Source organism: Oncorhynchus gorbuscha, unplaced genomic scaffold, assembly GCF_021184085.1.
Source record: "Oncorhynchus gorbuscha isolate QuinsamMale2020 ecotype Even-year unplaced genomic scaffold, OgorEven_v1.0 Un_scaffold_2489, whole genome shotgun sequence".
Lineage (NCBI taxonomy): Eukaryota > Metazoa > Chordata > Actinopteri > Salmoniformes > Salmonidae > Oncorhynchus > Oncorhynchus gorbuscha.
Window position 1 is genome coordinate 10,001 of NW_025746987.1, and position 22,532 is coordinate 32,532.

General features: G+C 47.5%; 1 protein-coding gene across 1 annotated transcript in view; it reads left to right on the forward strand.

Annotated features, from left to right (window-relative positions):
* The first annotated feature begins 43 nt into the window (after window positions 1-43).
* LOC124025857 (E3 ubiquitin-protein ligase RBBP6-like) overlaps window positions 44-22,532 on the forward strand; it is a 60,649-nt gene continuing 38,160 nt past the window's right edge. The window contains exons 1-2 of the mRNA XM_046339175.1: window positions 44-751; window positions 2,995-3,094. Of these exons, the coding sequence (XP_046195131.1) occupies window positions 586-751; window positions 2,995-3,094 (266 nt within the window). The 5' untranslated portion in view covers window positions 44-585. The remainder of the gene's footprint in view (window positions 752-2,994; window positions 3,095-22,532) is intronic.

Here is a 22,532-nt window from a genome sequence, read left to right on the forward strand (position 1 = left end):
TTTTATTTTATTTGGACGTTTGATTTCCCCCCCCACCCTCCCCTTCTCTCTAGACGGATTGAAGAATATTTTGGTTATTTTTTAGGACTTTGCGCCGTTTTACGGGCCTCGTTATGGACTCCTAACCGCGACCCCGGTGCCGCGCTGCTTTCCGCAGCTACAAGGCCCGTTGTTTCCGCGAGAGAAGAGAGAGACTCTTACTGACTGTATTCATAACCGTGGAAAAAAACAAACAAAAAAAACAACACCCCCGTAATGGACACTTGTGGAACTGTACTTTTTTCTTGTTGTTTTACCGGACACTTAAATTAACGGGTTATTAAAGTCCCGGTCTGTCACTAACTAGTAGTTTGGTGTCTTTGACCCAAATAACTACAAGGACTATCTGTGAATACTTCCTCTTAGTTCATTGCCTGTTTTTCCCTTCGATATTATCTTTATTATAATAATAATCTGGTAGCTTCCCTCCTCCACCTTCAGTCTCAGATCATATCTAATGGTTATTTGTTATTTCTTAACTAACGTGTTGTTTTCCCCCCCTTCCTTTGTCTTTTGAGTTTTTTAAAAAGTGATTTAGTTGTGAGAATGTCGTGTGTTCATTATAAATTCTCGTCCAAACTGGACTACAACACCGTGACCTTTGACGGGCTGCACATCACCCTGGCCGAGCTGAAACGGCAGATTATGGGCAGAGAGCGCCTCAAAGCCACCGACTGCGACCTGCAGATCACCAACGCACAGACCCGTGAAGGTAACTAACTAAATATATAATAATAATATATGCCATTTAGCAGACGCTTTTATCAAAGCGACTTACAGTCATGTGTGCATACATTCTACGTATGGGTGGTCCCGGGGATGACCCACTACCCTGGCGTTACAAATGCTCTACCAACTGAGCTACAAACCAGTTAGTTAAATTGTTCAGGTTGAGCTGAGGTTAATCAGTGATGCCAAGATTATAATTTTATGCAGTTTTGTGGTGTGTACTTCCTGGTAGGGATCGGGGATATGGGCCCAAAACATAATCTATATAGATAATAATAATCTATATCTCTCTATATATGGATATAGATGTATATGTGTGTGTGTATATATCTTTCCCTGTATATGTAGGTATATATATATTATATATTTATTACACACACATCTATCTCACGGTATTACAAAAGTTGGATTGTATTAATGTATTTGACCCCCCAAAAAAAAAAAAAAAAAAAATATTTGTAATTATTTAAATTCTACATTTGCTTTATGAATAGTGCACTGACCCTTGGGGTGGTCTTTCTCCATTCTGATTGATTTTTCCCCCTTTAATTTAATATTATAAAACTATTTTCCTGCACTCATTTGATCATTCCCACAGGGCTGCACGATATGGGCCTTATTTTGAACCAAATGTTGCAATTGAACTTGCGATTTAAAGTCAAAACACCTATCAACTGTTGGAAATGTAATTATAATGATTATTCTATAGTTAATAGCGGCCATCTTTTTGCTACATTGAATGTTTTCTCTTAGCAACTTCATGTAGCTAACATATTCTTGCTTTGTGTTTTCCTCTTTGATTTTTTTAGAAGATACTGCTGATGTTTTTTTATAGGTATTATGAGGTTGTATAAGTACGTTTGGCTATAACTCAGTACATATATTAAATCACCGGCTAACAGGCGATTAGCATTAGCGGCTAACGGGCGATTAGCATTAGCGGCTAACGGGCGATTAGCATTAGCGGCTAACGGGCGATTAGCATTAGCGGCTAACGGGCGATTAGCATTAGCGGCTAACGGGCGATTAGCATTAGCGGCTAACGGGCGATTAGCATTAGCGGCTAACGGGCGATTAGCATTAGCGGCTAACGGGCGATTAGCATTAGCGGCTAACGGGCGATTAGCATTAGCGGCTAACGGGCGATTAGCATTAGCGGCTAACGGGCGATTAGCATGATGATATAATATATTCCCTGTTCTATAGACTACAGTACTGATGATATCATATATTCCCTGTTCTATAGACTACAGTACTAATGATATATACTGGGTAATGATATATACTGTGTACCCTGTGTTTCTACAGAGTACAGTACTGATGATAGATGCTGTGTACCATGTGTTTCTACAGAGTACAGTACTGATGCTATATACTGGGTACCATGTGTTTCTACAGAGTACAGTACTGATGATATATACTGTGTACCATGTGTTTCTACAGAGTACAGTACTGATGATATATACTGTGTACCTTCTATAGAGTACAGTACTGATGATATATACTGGTTACCGTGTGTTTCTACAGAGTACAGTACTGATGATATATACCGTGTACCTTCTATAGAGTACAGTACTGATGATATATACTGGTTATCGTGTGTTTCTACAGAGTACAGTACTGATGATATATACTGTGTACCATGTGTTTCTACAGAGTACAGTACTGATGATATATACTGTGTACCATGTGTTTCTACAGAGTACAGTACTGATGATATATACTGGTTATCGTGTGTTTCTACAGAGTACAGTACTGATGATATATACTGTGTACCTTCTACAGAGTACAGTACTGATGATATATGCTGTGTACCATGTGTTTCTACAGAGTACAGTACTGATGATATATGCTGGGTACCATGTGTTTCTACAGAGTACAGTACTGATGATATATACTGGGTACCATGTGTTTCTACAGAGTACAGTACTGATGATATATACTGGGTACCATGTGTTTCTACAGAGTACAGTACTGATGATATATACTGGGTACCATGTGTTTCTACAGAGTACACTGATGATATATACTGTGTACCATGTGTTTCTACAGAGTACACTGATGATATATACTGTGTACCATGTGTTTCTACAGAGTACAGTACAGATGATATATACTGGGTACCATGTGTTTCTACAGAGTACACTGATGATATATGCTGTGTACCATGTGTTTCTACAGAGTACAGTACTGATGATATATACTGGGTACCATGTGTTTCCACAGAGTACACTGATGAAGAGGTTCACATCCCCAAACACTCATCAGTGATCGTCAGACGCACCCCCATCGGAGGGGTCAAACCAGCGGGCAGAACGTTCATTGTGTACGTAGCTATGACATCATGACCCTGTATCTATCTGCATGATATGAGTAGTAACCCCCCCCCCCCCTCGCCTGTTGATACTAATAACCCCCACACACTAATATCCAGTCAAATAGTACCCCCCCCCCTCCACACACTAGTATCCAGTCAAATAGTAACCCCCCCTCCTCCACACACTAGTATCCAGTCAAATAGTAACCCCCCTCCACACACTAATATCCAGTCAAATAGTAACCCCCCCCTCCACACACTAGTATCCAGTCAAATAGTAACCCCCCTCCACACACTAATATCCAGTCAAATAGTAACCCCCCTCCACACACTAGTATCCAGTCAAATAGTAACCCCCCTCCACACACTAGTATCCAGTCAAATAGTAACCCCCCACACACACTAGTATCCAGTCAAATAGTAACCCCCTCCCCTCCACACACTAGTATCCAGTCAAATAGTAACCCCCACACACACTAGTATCCAGTCAAATAGTACCCTCCCACCCCCCTAACCACCCCCTCCACACACTAGTATCCAGTCAAATAGTAACCCCCCTCCACACACTAGTATCCAGTCAAATAGTAACCCCCCTCCACACACTAGTATCCAGTCAAATAGTAACCCCCCTCCACACACTAGTATCCAGTCAAATAGTAACCCCCCCCTCCACACACTAGTATCCAGTCAAATAGTAACCCCCCTCCACACACTAGTATCCAGTCAAATAGTAACCCCCCTCCACACACTAGTATCCAGTCAAATAGTAACCCCCCTCCACACACTAGTATCCAGTCAAATAGTACCCCCCCCCTCCACACACTAGTATCCAGTCAAATAGTAACCCCCCCCCTCCCACACTAGTATCCAGTCAAATAGTAACCCCCCTCCACACACTAGTATCCAGTCAAATAGTAACCCCCCTCCACACACTAGTATCCAGTCAAATAGTAACCCCCCCCTCCACACCCTCCACACACTAGTATCCAGTCAAATAGTAACCCCCTCCCCTCCACACACTAGTATCCAGTCAAATAGTAACCCCCTCCACACACTAGTATCCAGTCAAATAGTAACCCCCCCCCCTCCACACACTAGTATCCAGTCAAATAGTAACCCCCCCTCCACACACTAGTATCCAGTCAAATAGTAACCCCCCTCCACACACTAGTATCCAGTCAAATAGTAACCCCCCTCCACACACTAGTATCCAGTCAAATAGTAACCCCCCCCCTCCACACACTAGTATCCAGTCAAATAGTAACCCCCCTCCCCCTCCACACACTAGTATCCAGTCAAATAGTAAACCCCCTCCACACACTAGTATCCAGTCAAATAGTAACCCCCCCCCTCCACACACTAGTATCCAGTCAAATAGTAACCCCCCCCTCCACACACTAGTATCCAGTCAAATAGTAACCCCCCTCCACACTAGTATCCAGTCAAATAGTAACCCCCCCCCCTCCCACACTAGTATCCAGTCAAATAGTAACCCCCCCCTCCACACACTAGTATCCAGTCAAATAGTAACCCCCCCCCCTCCACACACTAGTATCCAGTCAAATAGTAACCCCCCCCCCTCCACACACTAGTATCCAGTCAAATAGTAACCCCCCCTCCACACACTAGTATCCAGTCAAATAGTAACCCCCCTCCACACACTAGTATCCAGTCAAATAGTAACCCCCCTAACCCCCCTCCTCCACACACTAGTATCCAGTCAAATAGTAACCCCCCTCCACACACTAGTATCCAGTCAAATAGTAACCCCCCTCCACACACTAGTATCCAGTCAAATAGTAACCCCCCTCCACACACTAGTATCCAGTCAAATAGTAACCCCCTCCACACACTAGTATCCAGTCAAATAGTAACCCCCCCTCCACACACTAGTATCCAGTCAAATAGTAACCCCCCCTCCACACACTAGTATCCAGTCAAATAGTAACCCCCCCCCCTCCACACACTAGTATCCAGTCAAATAGTAACCCCCTCCACACACTAGTATCCAGTCAAATAGTAACCCCCCTCCACACACTAGTATCCAGTCAAATAGTAACCCCCCCCCCTCCACACACTAGTATCCAGTCAAATAGTAACCCCCCCTCCACACACTAGTATCCAGTCAAATAGTAACCCCCCTCCACACACTAGTATCCAGTCAAATAGTAACCCCCTCCACACACTAGTATCCAGTCAAATAGTAACCCCCCTCCACACACTAGTATCCAGTCAAATAGTAACCCCCCTCCACACACTAGTATCCAGTCAAATAGTAACCCCCCCCTCCACACACTAGTATCCAGTCAAATAGTAACCCCCCTCCACACACTAGTATCCAGTCAAATAGTAACCCCCTCCACACACTAGTATCCAGTCAAATAGTAACCCCCCTCCTCCACACACTAGTATCCAGTCAAATAGTAACCCCCTCCACACACTAGTATCCAGTCAAATAGTAACCCCCCCCTCCCCCTCCACACACTAGTATCCAGTCAAATAGTAACCCCCCCTCCACACACTAGTATCCAGTCAAATAGTAACCCCCCCCCCTCCACACACTAGTATCCAGTCAAATAGTAACCCCCCCCTCCACACACTAGTATCCAGTCAAATAGTAACCCCCTCCACACACTAGTATCCAGTCAAATAGTAACCCCCCCTCCACACACTAGTATCCAGTCAAATAGTAACCCCCCCTCCCCCTCCACACACTAGTATCCAGTCAAATAGTAACCCCCCTCCACACACTAGTATCCAGTCAAATAGTAACCCCCCCCTCCACACACTAGTATCCAGTCAAATAGTAACCCCCCCCCTCCACACACTAGTATCCAGTCAAATAGTAACCCCCCCTCCCACACTAGTATCCAGTCAAATAGTAACCCCCCCCCTCCACACACTAGTATCCAGTCAAATAGTAACCCCCTCCCCCTCCACACACTAGTATCCAGTCAAATAGTAACCCCCCCCCCCCTCCACACACTAGTATCCAGTCAAATAGTAACCCCCCCCCCTCCACACACTAGTATCCAGTCAAATAGTAACCCCCCCCCCTCCACACACTAGTATCCAGTCAAATAGTAACCCCCCCCCCCCTCCACACACTAGTATCCAGTCAAATAGTAACCCCCCTCCACACACTAGTATCCAGTCAAATAGTAACCCCCCCCCTCCACACACTAGTATCCAGTCAAATAGTAACCCCCCCCTCCACACACTAGTATCCAGTCAAATAGTAACCCCCCTCCACACACACTAGTATCCAGTCAAATAGTAACCCCCCCCTCCACACACTAGTATCCAGTCAAATAGTAACCCCCCCCTCCACACACTAGTATCCAGTCAAATAGTAACCCCCCTCCCACACTAGTATCCAGTCAAATAGTAACCCCCTCCGCACACTAGTATCCAGTCAAATAGTAACCCCCCCCCCCTCCACACACTAGTATCCAGTCAAATAGTAACCCCCCTCCACACACTAGTATCCAGTCAAATAGTAACCCCCCTCCACACACTAGTATCCAGTCAAATAGTAACCCCCCCCTCCACACACTAGTATCCAGTCAAATAGTAACCCCCCTCCACACACTAGTATCCAGTCAAATAGTAACCCCCCTCCACACACTAGTATCCAGTCAAATAGTAACCCCCCCCCTCCACACACTAGTATCCAGTCAAATAGTAACCCTCCTCCACACACTAGTATCCAGTCAAATAGTAACCCCCCTCCACACACTAGTATCCAGTCAAATAGTAACCCCCTCCCTCCACACACTAGTATCCAGTCAAATAGTAACCCCCCCCTCCCCCTCCACACACTAGTATCCAGTCAAATAGTAACCCCCTCCCCCCACACACTAGTATCCAGTCAAATAGTAACCCCCCTCCACACACTAGTATCCAGTCAAATAGTAACCCCCCTCCACACACTAGTATCCAGTCAAATAGTAACCCCCCCCTCCACACACTAGTATCCAGTCAAATAGTAACCCCCCTCCACACACTAGTATCCAGTCAAATAGTAACCCCCCCTCCACACACTAGTATCCAGTCAAATAGTAACCCCCCCCTCCACACACTAGTATCCAGTCAAATAGTAACCCCCCCCCCTCCACACACTAGTATCCAGTCAAATAGTAACCCCCTCCCCCTCCACACACTAGTATCCAGTCAAATAGTAACCCCCCCCCCTCCACACACTAGTATCCAGTCAAATAGTAACCCCCTCCACACAATAGTATCCAGTCAAATAGTAACCCCCCCCCCTCCACACACTAGTATCCAGTCAAATAGTAACCCCCCCCTCCACACACTAGTATCCAGTCAAATAGTAACCCCCCTCCACACACTAGTATCCAGTCAAATAGTACCCCCCCCCCTCCACACACTAGTATCCAGTCAAATAGTAACCCCCCTCCACACACTAGTATCCAGTCAAATAGTAACCCCCCTCCACACACTAGTATCCAGTCAAATAGTAACCCCCCCTCCCCTCCACACACTAGTATCCAGTCAAATAGTAACCCCCCTCCACACACTAGTATCCAGTCAAATAGTAACCCCCCTCCACACACTAGTATCCAGTCAAATAGTAACCCCCCTCCACACACTAGTATCCAGTCAAATAGTAACCCCCTCCACACACTAGTATCCAGTCAAATAGTAACCCCCCTCCACACACTAGTATCCAGTCAAATAGTAACCCCCCTCCACACACTAGTATCCAGTCAAATAGTAACCCCCCTCCACACACTAGTATCCAGTCAAATAGTAACCACCCCCCTCCACACACTAGTATCCAGTCAAATAGTAACCCCCCCCCCTCCCACACTAGTATCCAGTCAAATAGTAACCCCCCTCCACACACTAGTATCCAGTCAAATAGTAACCCCCCTCCTCCACACACTAGTATCCAGTCAAATAGTAACCCCCCCCTCCACACACTAGTATCCAGTCAAATAGTAACCCCCTCCACACACTAGTATCCAGTCAAATAGTAACCCCCCCCCTCCACACACTAGTATCCAGTCAAATAGTAACCCCCCCCTCCACACACTAGTATCCAGTCAAATAGTAACCCCCCCCACACACACTAGTATCCAGTCAAATAGTAACCCCCCCCTCCACACACTAGTATCCAGTCAAATAGTAACCCCCTCCACACACTAGTATCCAGTCAAATAGTACCCCCCTCCACACACTAGTATCCAGTCAAATAGTAACCCCCCCTCCACACACTAGTATCCAGTCAAATAGTAACCCCCCCCCCTCCACACACTAGTATCCAGTCAAATAGTAACCCCCCCCTCCACACACTAGTATCCAGTCAAATAGTAACCCCCCCTCCACACACTAGTATCCAGTCAAATAGTAACCCCCTCCACACACTAGTATCCAGTCAAATAGTAACCCCCCTCCCACACTAGTATCCAGTCAAATAGTAACCCCCCTCCACACACTAGTATCCAGTCAAATAGTAACCCCCCTCCCCCTCCACACACTAGTATCCAGTCAAATAGTAACCCCCCCTCCACACACTAGTATCCAGTCAAATAGTAACCCCCCTCCACACACTAGTATCCAGTCAAATAGTAACCCCCCCCCTCCACACACTAGTATCCAGTCAAATAGTAACCCTCCTCCACACACTAGTATCCAGTCAAATAGTAACCCCCCCCTCCACACACTAGTATCCAGTCAAATAGTAACCCCCCCCTCCACACACTAGTATCCAGTCAAATAGTAAACCCCCCCCTCCACACACTAGTATCCAGTCAAATAGTAACCCCCTCCACACACTAGTATCCAGTCAAATAGTAACCCCCCTCCACACACTAGTATCCAGTCAAATAGTAACCCCCCCCCCTCCACACACTAGTATCCAGTCAAATAGTAACCCCCCCCCCTCCACACACTAGTATCCAGTCAAATAGTAACCCCCCTCCACACACTAGTATCCAGTCAAATAGTAACCCCCCCCTCCACACACTAGTATCCAGTCAAATAGTAACCCCCCCCACACACACTAGTATCCAGTCAAATAGTAACCCCCCTCCCCTCCACACACTAGTATCCAGTCAAATAGTAACCCCTCCTCCACACACTAGTATCCAGTCAAATAGTAACCCCCCTCCCACACTAGTATCCAGTCAAATAGTAACCCCCCCCTCCACACACTAGTATCCAGTCAAATAGTAACCCCCCCCTAGTATCCTCCCCCTCCACACACTAATATCCAGTCAAATAGTAACCCCCCCCTCCACACACTAATATCCAGTCAAATAGTAACCCCTCCCCTCCACACACTAATATCCAGTCAAATAGTAACCCCTCCCCCTCCACACACTAGTATCCAGTCAAATAGTAACCCCCCCCCTCCACACACTAGTATCCAGTCAAATAGTAACCCCCCCTCCACACACTAGTATCCAGTCAAATAGTAACCCCCCTCCACACTAGTATCCAGTCAAATAGTAACCCCCCCTCCACACACTAGTATCCAGTCAAATAGTAACCCCCCCTCCACACACTAGTATCCAGTCAAATAGTAACCCCCCTCCACACACTAGTATCCAGTCAAATAGTAACCCCCTCCACACACTAATATCCAGTCAAATAGTAACCCCCCCTCCACACACTAGTATCCAGTCAAATAGTAACCACCCCCTCCACACACTAGTATCCAGTCAAATAGTAACCCCCCTCCACACACTAGTATCCAGTCAAATAGTAACCCCCCTCCACACACTAGTATCCAGTCAAATAGTAACCCCCCCCTCCACACACTAGTATCCAGTCAAATAGTAACCCCCCCTCCACACACTAGTATCCAGTCAAATAGTAACCCCCCTCCACACACTAGTATCCAGTCAAATAGTAACCCCCCCCTCCACACACTAGTATCCAGTCAAATAGTAACCCCCTCCACACACTAGTATCCAGTCAAATAGTAACCCCCCCTCCACACACTAGTATCCAGTCAAATAGTACCCCCCCCTCCACACACTAGTATCCAGTCAAATAGTAACCCCCCTCCACACACTAGTATCCAGTCAAATAGTAACCCCCCCTAGTATCCCCCTCCACACACTAGTATCCAGTCAAATAGTAACCCCCTCCACACACTAGTATCCAGTCAAATAGTAACCCCCCTCCACACACTAGTATCCAGTCAAATAGTAACCCCCCTCCACACACTAGTATCCAGTCAAATAGTAACCCCCCTCCACACACTAGTATCCAGTCAAATAGTAACCCCCCTCCACACACTAGTATCCAGTCAAATAGTAACCCCCTCCACACACTAGTATCCAGTCAAATAGTAACCCCCCTCCACACACTAGTATCCAGTCAAATAGTAACCCCCCCCCCTCCACACACTAGTATCCAGTCAAATAGTAACCCCCCCCTCCACACACTAGTATCCAGTCAAATAGTAACCCCCCCCCCTCCACACACTAGTATCCAGTCAAATAGTAACCCCCCTCCACACACTAGTATCCAGTCAAATAGTAACCCCCCTCCACACACTAGTATCCAGTCAAATAGTAACCCCCCTCCACACACTAGTATCCAGTCAAATAGTACCCCCCCCCTCCACACACTAGTATCCAGTCAAATAGTAACCCCCCCTCACACACTAGTATCCAGTCAAATAGTAACCCCCCCCCCCCTCCACACACTAGTATCCAGTCAAATAGTAACTCCCCCCCCTCCACACACTAGTATCCAGTCAAATAGTAACCCCCCTCCACACACTAGTATCCAGTCAAATAGTAACTCCCCCCCCTCCACACACTAGTATCCAGTCAAATAGTAACCCCCTCCACACACTAGTATCCAGTCAAATAGTAACCCCCTCCACACACTAGTATCCAGTCAAATAGTAACCCCCCCCCCTCCACACACTAGTATCCAGTCAAATAGTAACCCCCCTCCACACACTAGTATCCAGTCAAATAGTACCCCCCCCTCCACACACTAGTATCCAGTCAAATAGTAACCCCCCTCCACACACTAGTATCCAGTCAAATAGTAACCCCCCTCCACACACTAGTATCCAGTCAAATAGTAACCCCCTCCACACACTAGTATCCAGTCAAATAGTAACCCCCTCCACACACTAGTATCCAGTCAAATAGTAACCCCCCCTCCACACACTAGTATCCAGTCAAATAGTAACCCCCCCCTCCACACACTAGTATCCAGTCAAATAGTAACCCCCTCCACACACTAGTATCCAGTCAAATAGTAACCCCCCCCCCTCCACACACTAGTATCCAGTCAAATAGTAACCCCCCCTCCACACACTAGTATCCAGTCAAATAGTAACCCCCCCCCCTCCACACACTAGTATCCAGTCAAATAGTAACCCCCCTCCCCTCCACACACTAGTATCCAGTCAAATAGTAACCCCCCCTCCACACACTAGTATCCAGTCAAATAGTAACCCCCCTCCCCCTCCACACACTAGTATCCAGTCAAATAGTAACCCCCCCCCTCCACACACTAGTATCCAGTCAAATAGTAACCCCCCCTCCACACACTAGTATCCAGTCAAATAGTAACCCCCCCTCCACACACTAGTATCCAGTCAAATAGTAACCCCCCCCCCTCCACACACTAGTATCCAGTCAAATAGTAACCCCCCCTCCCCTCCACACACTAGTATCCAGTCAAATAGTAACCTAGTATCCCCCTCCACACACTAGTATCCAGTCAAATAGTAACCCCCCCTCCACACACTAGTATCCAGTCAAATAGTAACCCCCCCCTCCACACACTAGTATCCAGTCAAATAGTAACCCCCCTCCACACACTAGTATCCAGTCAAATAGTACCCCCCCCTCCACACACTAGTATCCAGTCAAATAGTAACCCCCCTCCACACACTAGTATCCAGTCAAATAGTAACCCCCTCCACACACTAGTATCCAGTCAAATAGTAACCCCCCCTCCACACACTAGTATCCAGTCAAATAGTAACCCCCCTCCCACACTAGTATCCAGTCAAATAGTAACCCCCCTCCACACACTAGTATCCAGTCAAATAGTAACCCCCCTCCACACACTAGTATCCAGTCAAATAGTAACCCCCCCCTCCACACACTAGTATCCAGTCAAATAGTAACCCCCCCTCCACACACTAGTATCCAGTCAAATAGTAACCCCCCTCCACACACTAGTATCCAGTCAAATAGTAACCCCCCCCCCTCCACACACTAGTATCCAGTCAAATAGTAACCCCCCCCTCCACACACTAGTATCCAGTCAAATAGTAACCCCCCCTCCACACACTAGTATCCAGTCAAATAGTAACCCCCCTCCACACACTAGTATCCAGTCAAATAGTAACCCCCCTCCACACACTAGTATCCAGTCAAATAGTAACCCCCCCCTCCACACACTAGTATCCAGTCAAATAGTAACCCCCTCTCCACACTAGTATCCAGTCAAATAGTAACCCCCCTCCACACACTAGTATCCAGTCAAATAGTAACCCCCCCCCCTCCACACACTAGTATCCAGTCAAATAGTAACCCCCCCTCCCCCTCCACACACTAGTATCCAGTCAAATAGTAACCCCCCCCCCCCCTCCACACACTAGTATCCAGTCAAATAGTAACCCCCCTCCACACACTAGTATCCAGTCAAATAGTAACCCCCCTCCACACACTAGTATCCAGTCAAATAGTAAACCCCCCTCCACACACTAGTATCCAGTCAAATAGTAACCCCCTCCACACACTAGTATCCAGTCAAATAGTAACCCCCCCTCCACACACTAGTATCCAGTCAAATAGTAACCCCCCTCCACACACTAGTATCCAGTCAAATAGTAACCCCCCTCCACACACTAGTATCCAGTCAAATAGTAACCTCCCCCTCCACACACTAGTATCCAGTCAAATAGTAACCCCCCTCCCCCTCCACACACTAGTATCCAGTCAAATAGTAACCCCCCCCTCCACACACTAGTATCCAGTCAAATAGTAACCCCCCTCCACACACTAGTATCCAGTCAAATAGTAACCCCCCTCCACACACTAGTATCCAGTCAAATAGTAACCCCTCCCCCCCCCCTCCACACACTAGTATCCAGTCAAATAGTAACCCCCCCCCCTCCACACACTAGTATCCAGTCAAATAGTAACCCCCCTCCACACACTAGTATCCAGTCAAATAGTAACCCCCCTCCACACACTAGTATCCAGTCAAATAGTAAGCCCCCCCCTCCACACACTAGTATCCAGTCAAATAGTAACCCCCTCCACACACTAGTATCCAGTCAAATAGTAACCCCCCTCCACACACTAGTATCCAGTCAAATAGTAACCCCCCTCCACACACTAGTATCCAGTCAAATAGTAACCCCCCTCCACACACTAGTATCCAGTCAAATAGTAACCCCCCCTCCACACACTAGTATCCAGTCAAATAGTAACCCCCCTCCACACACTAGTATCCAGTCAAATAGTAACCCCCCCCTCCCACACACTAGTATCCAGTCAAATAGTAACCCCCCCACACACACTAGTATCCAGTCAAATAGTAACCCCCCCTCCACACACTAGTATCCAGTCAAATAGTAACCCCCCCCCTCCACACACTAGTATCCAGTCAAATAGTAACCCCCCTCCACACACTAGTATCCAGTCAAATAGTAACCCCCCTCCACACACTAGTATCCAGTCAAATAGTAACCCCCCTCCACACACTAGTATCCAGTCAAATAGTAACCCCCCTCCACACACTAGTATCCAGTCAAATAGTAACCCCCCTCCACACACTAGTATCCAGTCAAATAGTAACCCCCCTCCACACACTAGTATCCAGTCAAATAGTAACCCCCTCCACACTAGTATCCAGTCAAATAGTAACCCCCCCCCCTCCACACACTAGTATCCAGTCAAATAGTAACCCCCTCCCCCTCCACACACTAGTATCCAGTCAAATAGTAACCCCCCCCCCCCTCCACACACTAGTATCCAGTCAAATAGTAACCCCCTCCTCCACACACTAGTATCCAGTCAAATAGTAACCCCCCCCTCCACACACTAGTATCCAGTCAAATAGTAAACCCCTCCTCCACACACTAGTATCCAGTCAAATAGTAACCCCCCTCCACACACTAGTATCCAGTCAAATAGTAACCCCCCTCCACACACTAGTATCCAGTCAAATAGTAACCCCCCCCCCCTCCACACACTAGTATCCAGTCAAATAGTAACCCCCCTCCACACACTAGTATCCAGTCAAATAGTAACCCCCCTCCACACACTAGTATCCAGTCAAATAGTAACCCCCCCTCCACACACTAGTATCCAGTCAAATAGTAACCCCCCCCTCCACACACTAGTATCCAGTCAAATAGTAACCCCCTCCGCACACTAGTATCCAGTCAAATAGTAACCCCCTCCACACACTAGTATCCAGTCAAATAGTAACCCCCTCCACACACTAGTATCCAGTCAAATAGTAACCCCCCTCCACACACTAGTATCCAGTCAAATAGTAACCCCCTCCACACACTAGTATCCAGTCAAATAGTAATCCCCCCTCCACACACTAGTATCCAGTCAAATAGTAACCCCCTCCACACACTAGTATCCAGTCAAATAGTAACCCCCCTCCCCTCCACACACTAGTATCCAGTCAAATAGTAACCCCCCCCCCCCCTCCACACACTAGTATCCAGTCAAATAGTAACCCCCCTCCACACACTAGTATCCAGTCAAATAGTAACCCCCCCCTCCACACACTAGTATCCAGTCAAATAGTAACCCCCCCTCCACACACTAGTATCCAGTCAAATAGTAACCCCCCTCCCCTCCACACACTAGTATCCAGTCAAATAGTAACCCCCCCCACACACTAGTATCCAGTCAAATAGTAACCCCCCCACACACTAGTATCCAGTCAAATAGTAACCCCCCCTCCCACACACTAGTATCCAGTCAAATAGTAACCCCCCTCCACACACTAGTATCCAGTCAAATAGTAACCCCCCTCCACACACTAGTATCCAGTCAAATAGTAACCCCTCCCCCTCCACACACTAGTATCCAGTCAAATAGTAACCCCCTCCCCCTCCACACACTAGTATCCAGTCAAATAGTAACCCCTCCTCCACACACTAGTATCCAGTCAAATAGTAACCCCCCTCCACACACTAGTATCCAGTCAAATAGTAACCCCCCTCCACACAATAGTATCCAGTCAAATAGTAACCCCCCTCCACACACTAGTATCCAGTCAAATAGTAACCCCCCTCCACACACTAGTATCCAGTCAAATAGTAACCCCCCTCCACACACTAGTATCCAGTCAAATAGTAACCCCCCCCTCCACACACTAGTATCCAGTCAAATAGTAACCCCCCTCCACACACTAGTATCCAGTCAAATAGTAACCCCCCTCCACACACTAGTATCCAGTCAAATAGTAACCCCCCCTCCCCCTCCACACACTAGTATCCAGTCAAATAGTAACCCCCCCCTCCACACACTAGTATCCAGTCAAATAGTAACCCCCCTCCACACACTAGTATCCAGTCAAATAGTAACCCCCCTCCACACACTAGTATCCAGTCAAATAGTAACCCCCCTCCACACACTAGTATCCAGTCAAATAGTAACCCCCCTCCACACACTAGTATCCAGTCAAATAGTAACCCCCTCCACACACTAGTATCCAGTCAAATAGTAACCCCCCTCCACACACTAGTATCCAGTCAAATAGTAACCCCCCCTCCACACACTAGTATCCAGTCAAATAGTAACCCCCCTCCCACACTAGTATCCAGTCAAATAGTAACCCCCTCCACACACTAGTATCCAGTCAAATAGTAACCCCCTCCCCCCTCCACACACTAGTATCCAGTCAAATAGTAACCCCCCTCCACACACTAGTATCCAGTCAAATAGTAACCCCCCCCTCCACACACTAGTATCCAGTCAAATAGTAACCCCTCCCCTCCACACACTAGTATCCAGTCAAATAGTAACCCCCCCCTCCACACACTAGTATCCAGTCAAATAGTAACCCCCCCACACACTAGTATCCAGTCAAATAGTAAACCCCCCTCCACACACTAGTATCCAGTCAAATAGTAACCCCCCTCCACACACTAGTATCCAGTCAAATAGTAACCCCCCCCTCCACACACTAGTATCCAGTCAAATAGTAACCCCCCTCCACACACTAGTATCCAGTCAAATAGTAACCCCCCTCCACACACTAGTATCCAGTCAAATAGTAACCCCCCCCTCCACACACTAGTATCCAGTCAAATAGTAACCACCCCCCCTCCCACACACTAGTATCCAGTCAAATAGTAACCCCCCTCCACACACTAGTATCCAGTCAAATAGTAACCCCCCCTCCACACTAGTATCCAGTCAAATAGTAACCCCCCTCCACACACTAGTATCCAGTCAAATAGTAACCCCCCCCCCTCCACACACTAGTATCCAGTCAAATAGTAACCCCCCTCCACACACTAGTATCCAGTCAAATAGTAACCCCCTCCACACACTAGTATCCAGTCAAATAGTAACCCCCCCTCCACACACTAGTATCCAGTCAAATAGTAACCCCCCTCCACACACTAGTATCCAGTCAAATAGTAACCCCCCCCTCCACACACTAGTATCCAGTCAAATAGTAACCCCCCCACACACTAGTATCCAGTCAAATAGTAAACCCCCTCCCACACTAGTATCCAGTCAAATAGTAACCCCCCCTCCACACACTAGTATCCAGTCAAATAGTAACCCCCCTCCACACACTAGTATCCAGTCAAATAGTAACCCCCCCCTCCACACACTAGTATCCAGTCAAATAGTAACCCCCTCCACACACTAGTATCCAGTCAAATAGTAACCCCCCCCTCCACACACTAGTATCCAGTCAAATAGTAACCCCCCTCCACACACTAGTATCCAGTCAAATAGTAACCCCCCACACACACTAGTATCCAGTCAAATAGTAACCCCCTCCCCCTCCACACACTAGTATCCAGTCAAATAGTAACCCCCTCCACACACTAGTATCCAGTCAAATAGTAACCCCCCCCTCCACACTAGTATCCAGTCAAATAGTAACCCCCCCCTCCACACTAGTATCCAGTCAAATAGTAACCCCCCCCCACACACTAATATCCAGTCAAATAGTAACCCCTCCCCCTCCACACACTAATATCCAGTCAAATAGTAACCCCTCCCCCTCCACACACTAATATCCAGTCAAATAGTAACCCCTCCCCTCCACACACTAATATCCAGTCAAATAGTAACCCCCCTCCACACACTAGTATCCAGTCAAATACCCCCTCCCCCCCCCTCCACACACTAGTATCCAGTCAAATAGTAACCCCCCCCCTCCACACTAGTATCCAGTCAAATAGTAACCCCCCTCCACACACTAGTATCCAGTCAAATAGTTACCCCCCTCCACACACTAGTATCCAGTCAAATAGTAACCCCCCCTCCACACACTAGTATCCAGTCAAATAGTAACCCCCCTCCACACACTAATATCCAGTCAAATAGTAACCCCTCCCCCTCCACACACTAGTATCCAGTCAAATAGTAACCACCCCCTCCACACACTAGTATCCAGTCAAATAGTAACCCCCCTCCACACACTAGTATCCAGTCAAATAGTAACCCCCCCCTCCACACACTAGTATCCAGTCAAATAGTAACCCCCCTCCACACACTAGTATCCAGTCAAATAGTAACCCCCCCTCCACACACTAGTATCCAGTCAAATAGTAACCCCCTCCACACACTAGTATCCAGTCAAATAGTAACCCCCCTCCACACACTAGTATCCAGTCAAATAGTACCCCCCTCCACACACTAGTATCCAGTCAAATAGTACCCCCCTCCACACACTAGTATCCAGTCAAATAGTAACCCCCCCCTCCACACACTAGTATCCAGTCAAATAGTACCCCCTCCACACACTAGTATCCAGTCAAATAGTAACCCCCCTCCACACACTAGTATCCAGTCAAATAGTAACCCCCCTCCACACACTAGTATCCAGTCAAATAGTAACCCCCCTCCACACACTAGTATCCAGTCAAATAGTAACCCCCCTCCACACACTAGTATCCAGTCAAATAGTAACCCCCCCCCCCTCCACACACTAGTATCCAGTCAAATAGTAACCCCCCTCCACACACTAGTATCCAGTCAAATAGTAACCCCCCTCCACACACTAGTATCCAGTCAAATAGTAACCCCCTCCACACACTAGTATCCAGTCAAATAGTAACCCCCCTCCACACACTAGTATCCAGTCAAATAGTAACCCCCTCCACACACTAGTATCCAGTCAAATAGTAACCCCCTCCACACACTAGTATCCAGTCAAATAGTACCCCCCTCCACACACTAGTATCCAGTCAAATAGTAACCCCCCCCTCCACACACTAGTATCCAGTCAAATAGTAACCCCCCCCCCTCCACACACTAGTATCCAGTCAAATAGTACCCCTCCCCCTCCACACACACTAGTATCCAGTCAAATAGTACCCCCCCCTCCACACACTAGTATCCAGTCAAATAGTAACCCCCCTCCACACACTAGTATCCAGTCAAATAGTACCCCCCTCCACACACTAGTATCCAGTCAAATAGTAACCCCCCCCTCCACACACTAGTATCCAGTCAAATAGTACCCCCCTCCACACACTAGTATCCAGTCAAATAGTAACTCCCCCCCCTCCACACACTAGTATCCAGTCAAATAGTAACCCCCCCTCCACACACTAATATCCAGTCAAATAGTACCCCCCTCCACACACTAGTATCCAGTCAAATAGTAACCCCCCTCCACACACTAGTATCCAGTCAAATAGTAACCCCCCTCCACACACTAGTATCCAGTCAAATAGTACCCCCCTCCACACACTAGTATCCAGTCAAATAGTAACCCCCTCCACACACTAGTATCCAGTCAAATAGTAACCCCCCTCCACACACTAATATCCAGTCAAATAGTAACCCCCCTCCACACACTAGTATCCAGTCAAATAGTAACCCCCCTCCGCACACTAGTATCCAGTCAAATAGTAACCCCCCTCCGCACACTAGTATCCAGTCAAATAGTAACCCCCCTCCACACACTAGTATCCAGTCAAATAGTAACCCCCCTCCACACACTAGTATCCAGTCAAATAGTAACCCCCCCCCCCCCTCCACACACTAGTATCCAGTCAAATAGTAACCCCCTCCACACACTAGTATCCAGTCAAATAGTAACCCCCCCCCCCTCCACACACTAGTATCCAGTCAAATAGTAACCCCCCCCTCCCCCTCCACACACTAGTATCCAGTCAAATAGTAACCCCCCCCTCCACACACTAGTATCCAGTCAAATAGTAACCCCCCTCCCCTCCACACACTAGTATCCAGTCAAATAGTAACCCCCACCCCCCCTCCCCCTCCACACACTAGTATCCAGTCAAATAGTAACCCCCCCACACACACTAGTATCCAGTCAAATAGTAACCCCCCTCCACACACTAGTATCCAGTCAAATAGTAACCCCCCTCCACACACTAGTATCCAGTCAAATAGTAACCCCCCTCCCCTCCACACACTAGTATCCAGTCAAATAGTACCCCCTCCCCTCCACACACTAGTATCCAGTCAAATAGTAACCCCCCCCCTCCACACACTAGTATCCAGTCAAATAGTAACCCCCCCCTCCACACACTAGTATCCAGTCAAATAGTAACCCCCCCCTCCACACACTAGTATCCAGTCAAATAGTAACCCCCTCCACACACTAGTATCCAGTCAAATAGTAACCCCCCTCCACACACTAGTATCCAGTCAAATAGTACCCCCCTCCACACACTAGTATCCAGTCAAATAGTAACCCCCCTCCACACACTAGTATCCAGTCAAATAGTAACCCCCCTCCACACTAGTATCCAGTCAAATAGTAACCCCCCTCCACACACTAGTATCCAGTCAAATAGTAACCCCCCCTCCACACACTAGTATCCAGTCAAATAGTAACCCCCCTCCACACACTAGTATCCAGTCAAATAGTAACCCCCCCTCCCCCCTCCACACACTAGTATCCAGTCAAATAGTAACCCCCCTCCACACACTAGTATCCAGTCAAATAGTAACCCCCCCCCCTCCACACACTAGTATCCAGTCAAATAGTAACCCCCCCTCCACACACTAGTATCCAGTCAAATAGTAACCCCCCCTCCACACACTAGTATCCAGTCAAATAGTAACCCCCCTCCACACACTAGTATCCAGTCAAATAGTAACCCCCTCCACACACTAGTATCCAGTCAAATAGTAACCCCCCTCCACACACTAGTATCCAGTCAAATAGTAACCCCCTCCACACACTAGTATCCAGTCAAATAGTAACCCCCCTCCACACACTAATATCCAGTCAAATAGTAACCCCCTCCACACACTAGTATCCAGTCAAATAGTAACCCCCCTCCACACACTAGTATCCAGTCAAATAGTAACCCCCTCCACACACTAGTATCCAGTCAAATAGTAACCCCCCCTCCACACACTAGTATCCAGTCAAATAGTAACCCCCCCCCTCCACACACTAGTATCCAGTCAAATAGTAACCCCCCCCTCCACACACTAGTATCCAGTCAAATAGTAACCCCCCTCCACACACTAGTATCCAGTCAAATAGTAACCCCCCTCCACACACTAGTATCCAGTCAAATAGTAACCCCCCCCCCCTCCACACACTAGTATCCAGTCAAATAGTAACCCCCCTCCACACACTAGTATCCAGTCAAATAGTAACCCCCCCCTCCCCCTCCACACACTAGTATCCAGTCAAATAGTAACCCCCCTCCCCTCCACACACTAGTATCCAGTCAAATAGTAACCCCCCCACACACTAGTATCCAGTCAAATAGTAACCCCCCTCCACACACTAGTATCCAGTCAAATAGTAACCCCCCTCCACACACTAGTATCCAGTCAAATAGTAACCCCCTCCCCTCCACACACTAGTATCCAGTCAAATAGTAACCCCCCCCCTCCACACACTAGTATCCAGTCAAATAGTAACCCCCCCCTCCACACACTAGTATCCAGTCAAATAGTAACCCCCCCTCCACACACTAGTATCCAGTCAAATAGTAACCCCCCTCCACACACTAGTATCCAGTCAAATAGTACCCCCCTCCACACACTAGTATCCAGTCAAATAGTAACCCCCTCCACACACTAGTATCCAGTCAAATAGTACCCCCCCCCCTCCACACACTAGTATCCAGTCAAATAGTAACCCCCCCCTCCACACACTAGTATCCAGTCAAATAGTAACCCCCCTCCACACACTAGTATCCAGTCAAATAGTAACCCCCCTCCCCCCTCCACACACTAGTATCCAGTCGAATAGTAACCCCCCTCCACACACTAGTATCCAGTCAAATAGTAACCCCCACCTCCACACACTAGTATCCAGTCAAATAGTAACCCCCTCCACACACTAGTATCCAGTCAAATAGTAACCCCCCTCCACACACTAGTATCCAGTCAAATAGTAACCCCCCTCCACACACTAGTATCCAGTCAAATAGTAACCCCCTCCACACACTAGTATCCAGTCAAATAGTAACCCCCCCTCCACACACTAGTATCCAGTCAAATAGTAACCACCCCCCTCCACACACTAGTATCCAGTCAAATAGTAACCCCCCTCCACACACTAGTATCCAGTCAAATAGTAACCCCCCTCCACACTAGTATCCAGTCAAATAGTAACCCCCCCTCCACACACTAGTATCCAGTCAAATAGTAACCCCCCTCCCCTCCACACACTAGTATCCAGTCAAATAGTAACCCCCCCCTCCACACACTAGTATCCAGTCAAATAGTAACCCCCCTCCACACACTAGTATCCAGTCAAATAGTAACCCCCTCCCCTCCACACACTAGTATCCAGTCAAATAGTAACCCCCCTCCACACACTAGTATCCAGTCAAATAGTAACCCCCCCCACACACTAGTATCCAGTCAAATAGTAAACCCCCCCCTCCACACACTAGTATCCAGTCAAATAGTAACCCCCCCCTCCACACACTAGTATCCAGTCAAATAGTACCCCCCTCCACACACTAGTATCCAGTCAAATAGTAACCCCCCCCTCCCCCTCCACACACTAGTATCCAGTCAAATAGTAACCCCCCTCCACACACTAGTATCCAGTCAAATAGTAACCCCCTCCACACACTAGTATCCAGTCAAATAGTAACCCCCCTCCCCTCCACACACTAGTATCCAGTCAAATAGTAACCCCCCTCCACACACTAGTATCCAGTCAAATAGTAACCCCTCCTCCACACACTAGTATCCAGTCAAATAGTAACCCCCCCCTCCACACACTAGTATCCAGTCAAATAGTAACCCCCCTCCACACACTA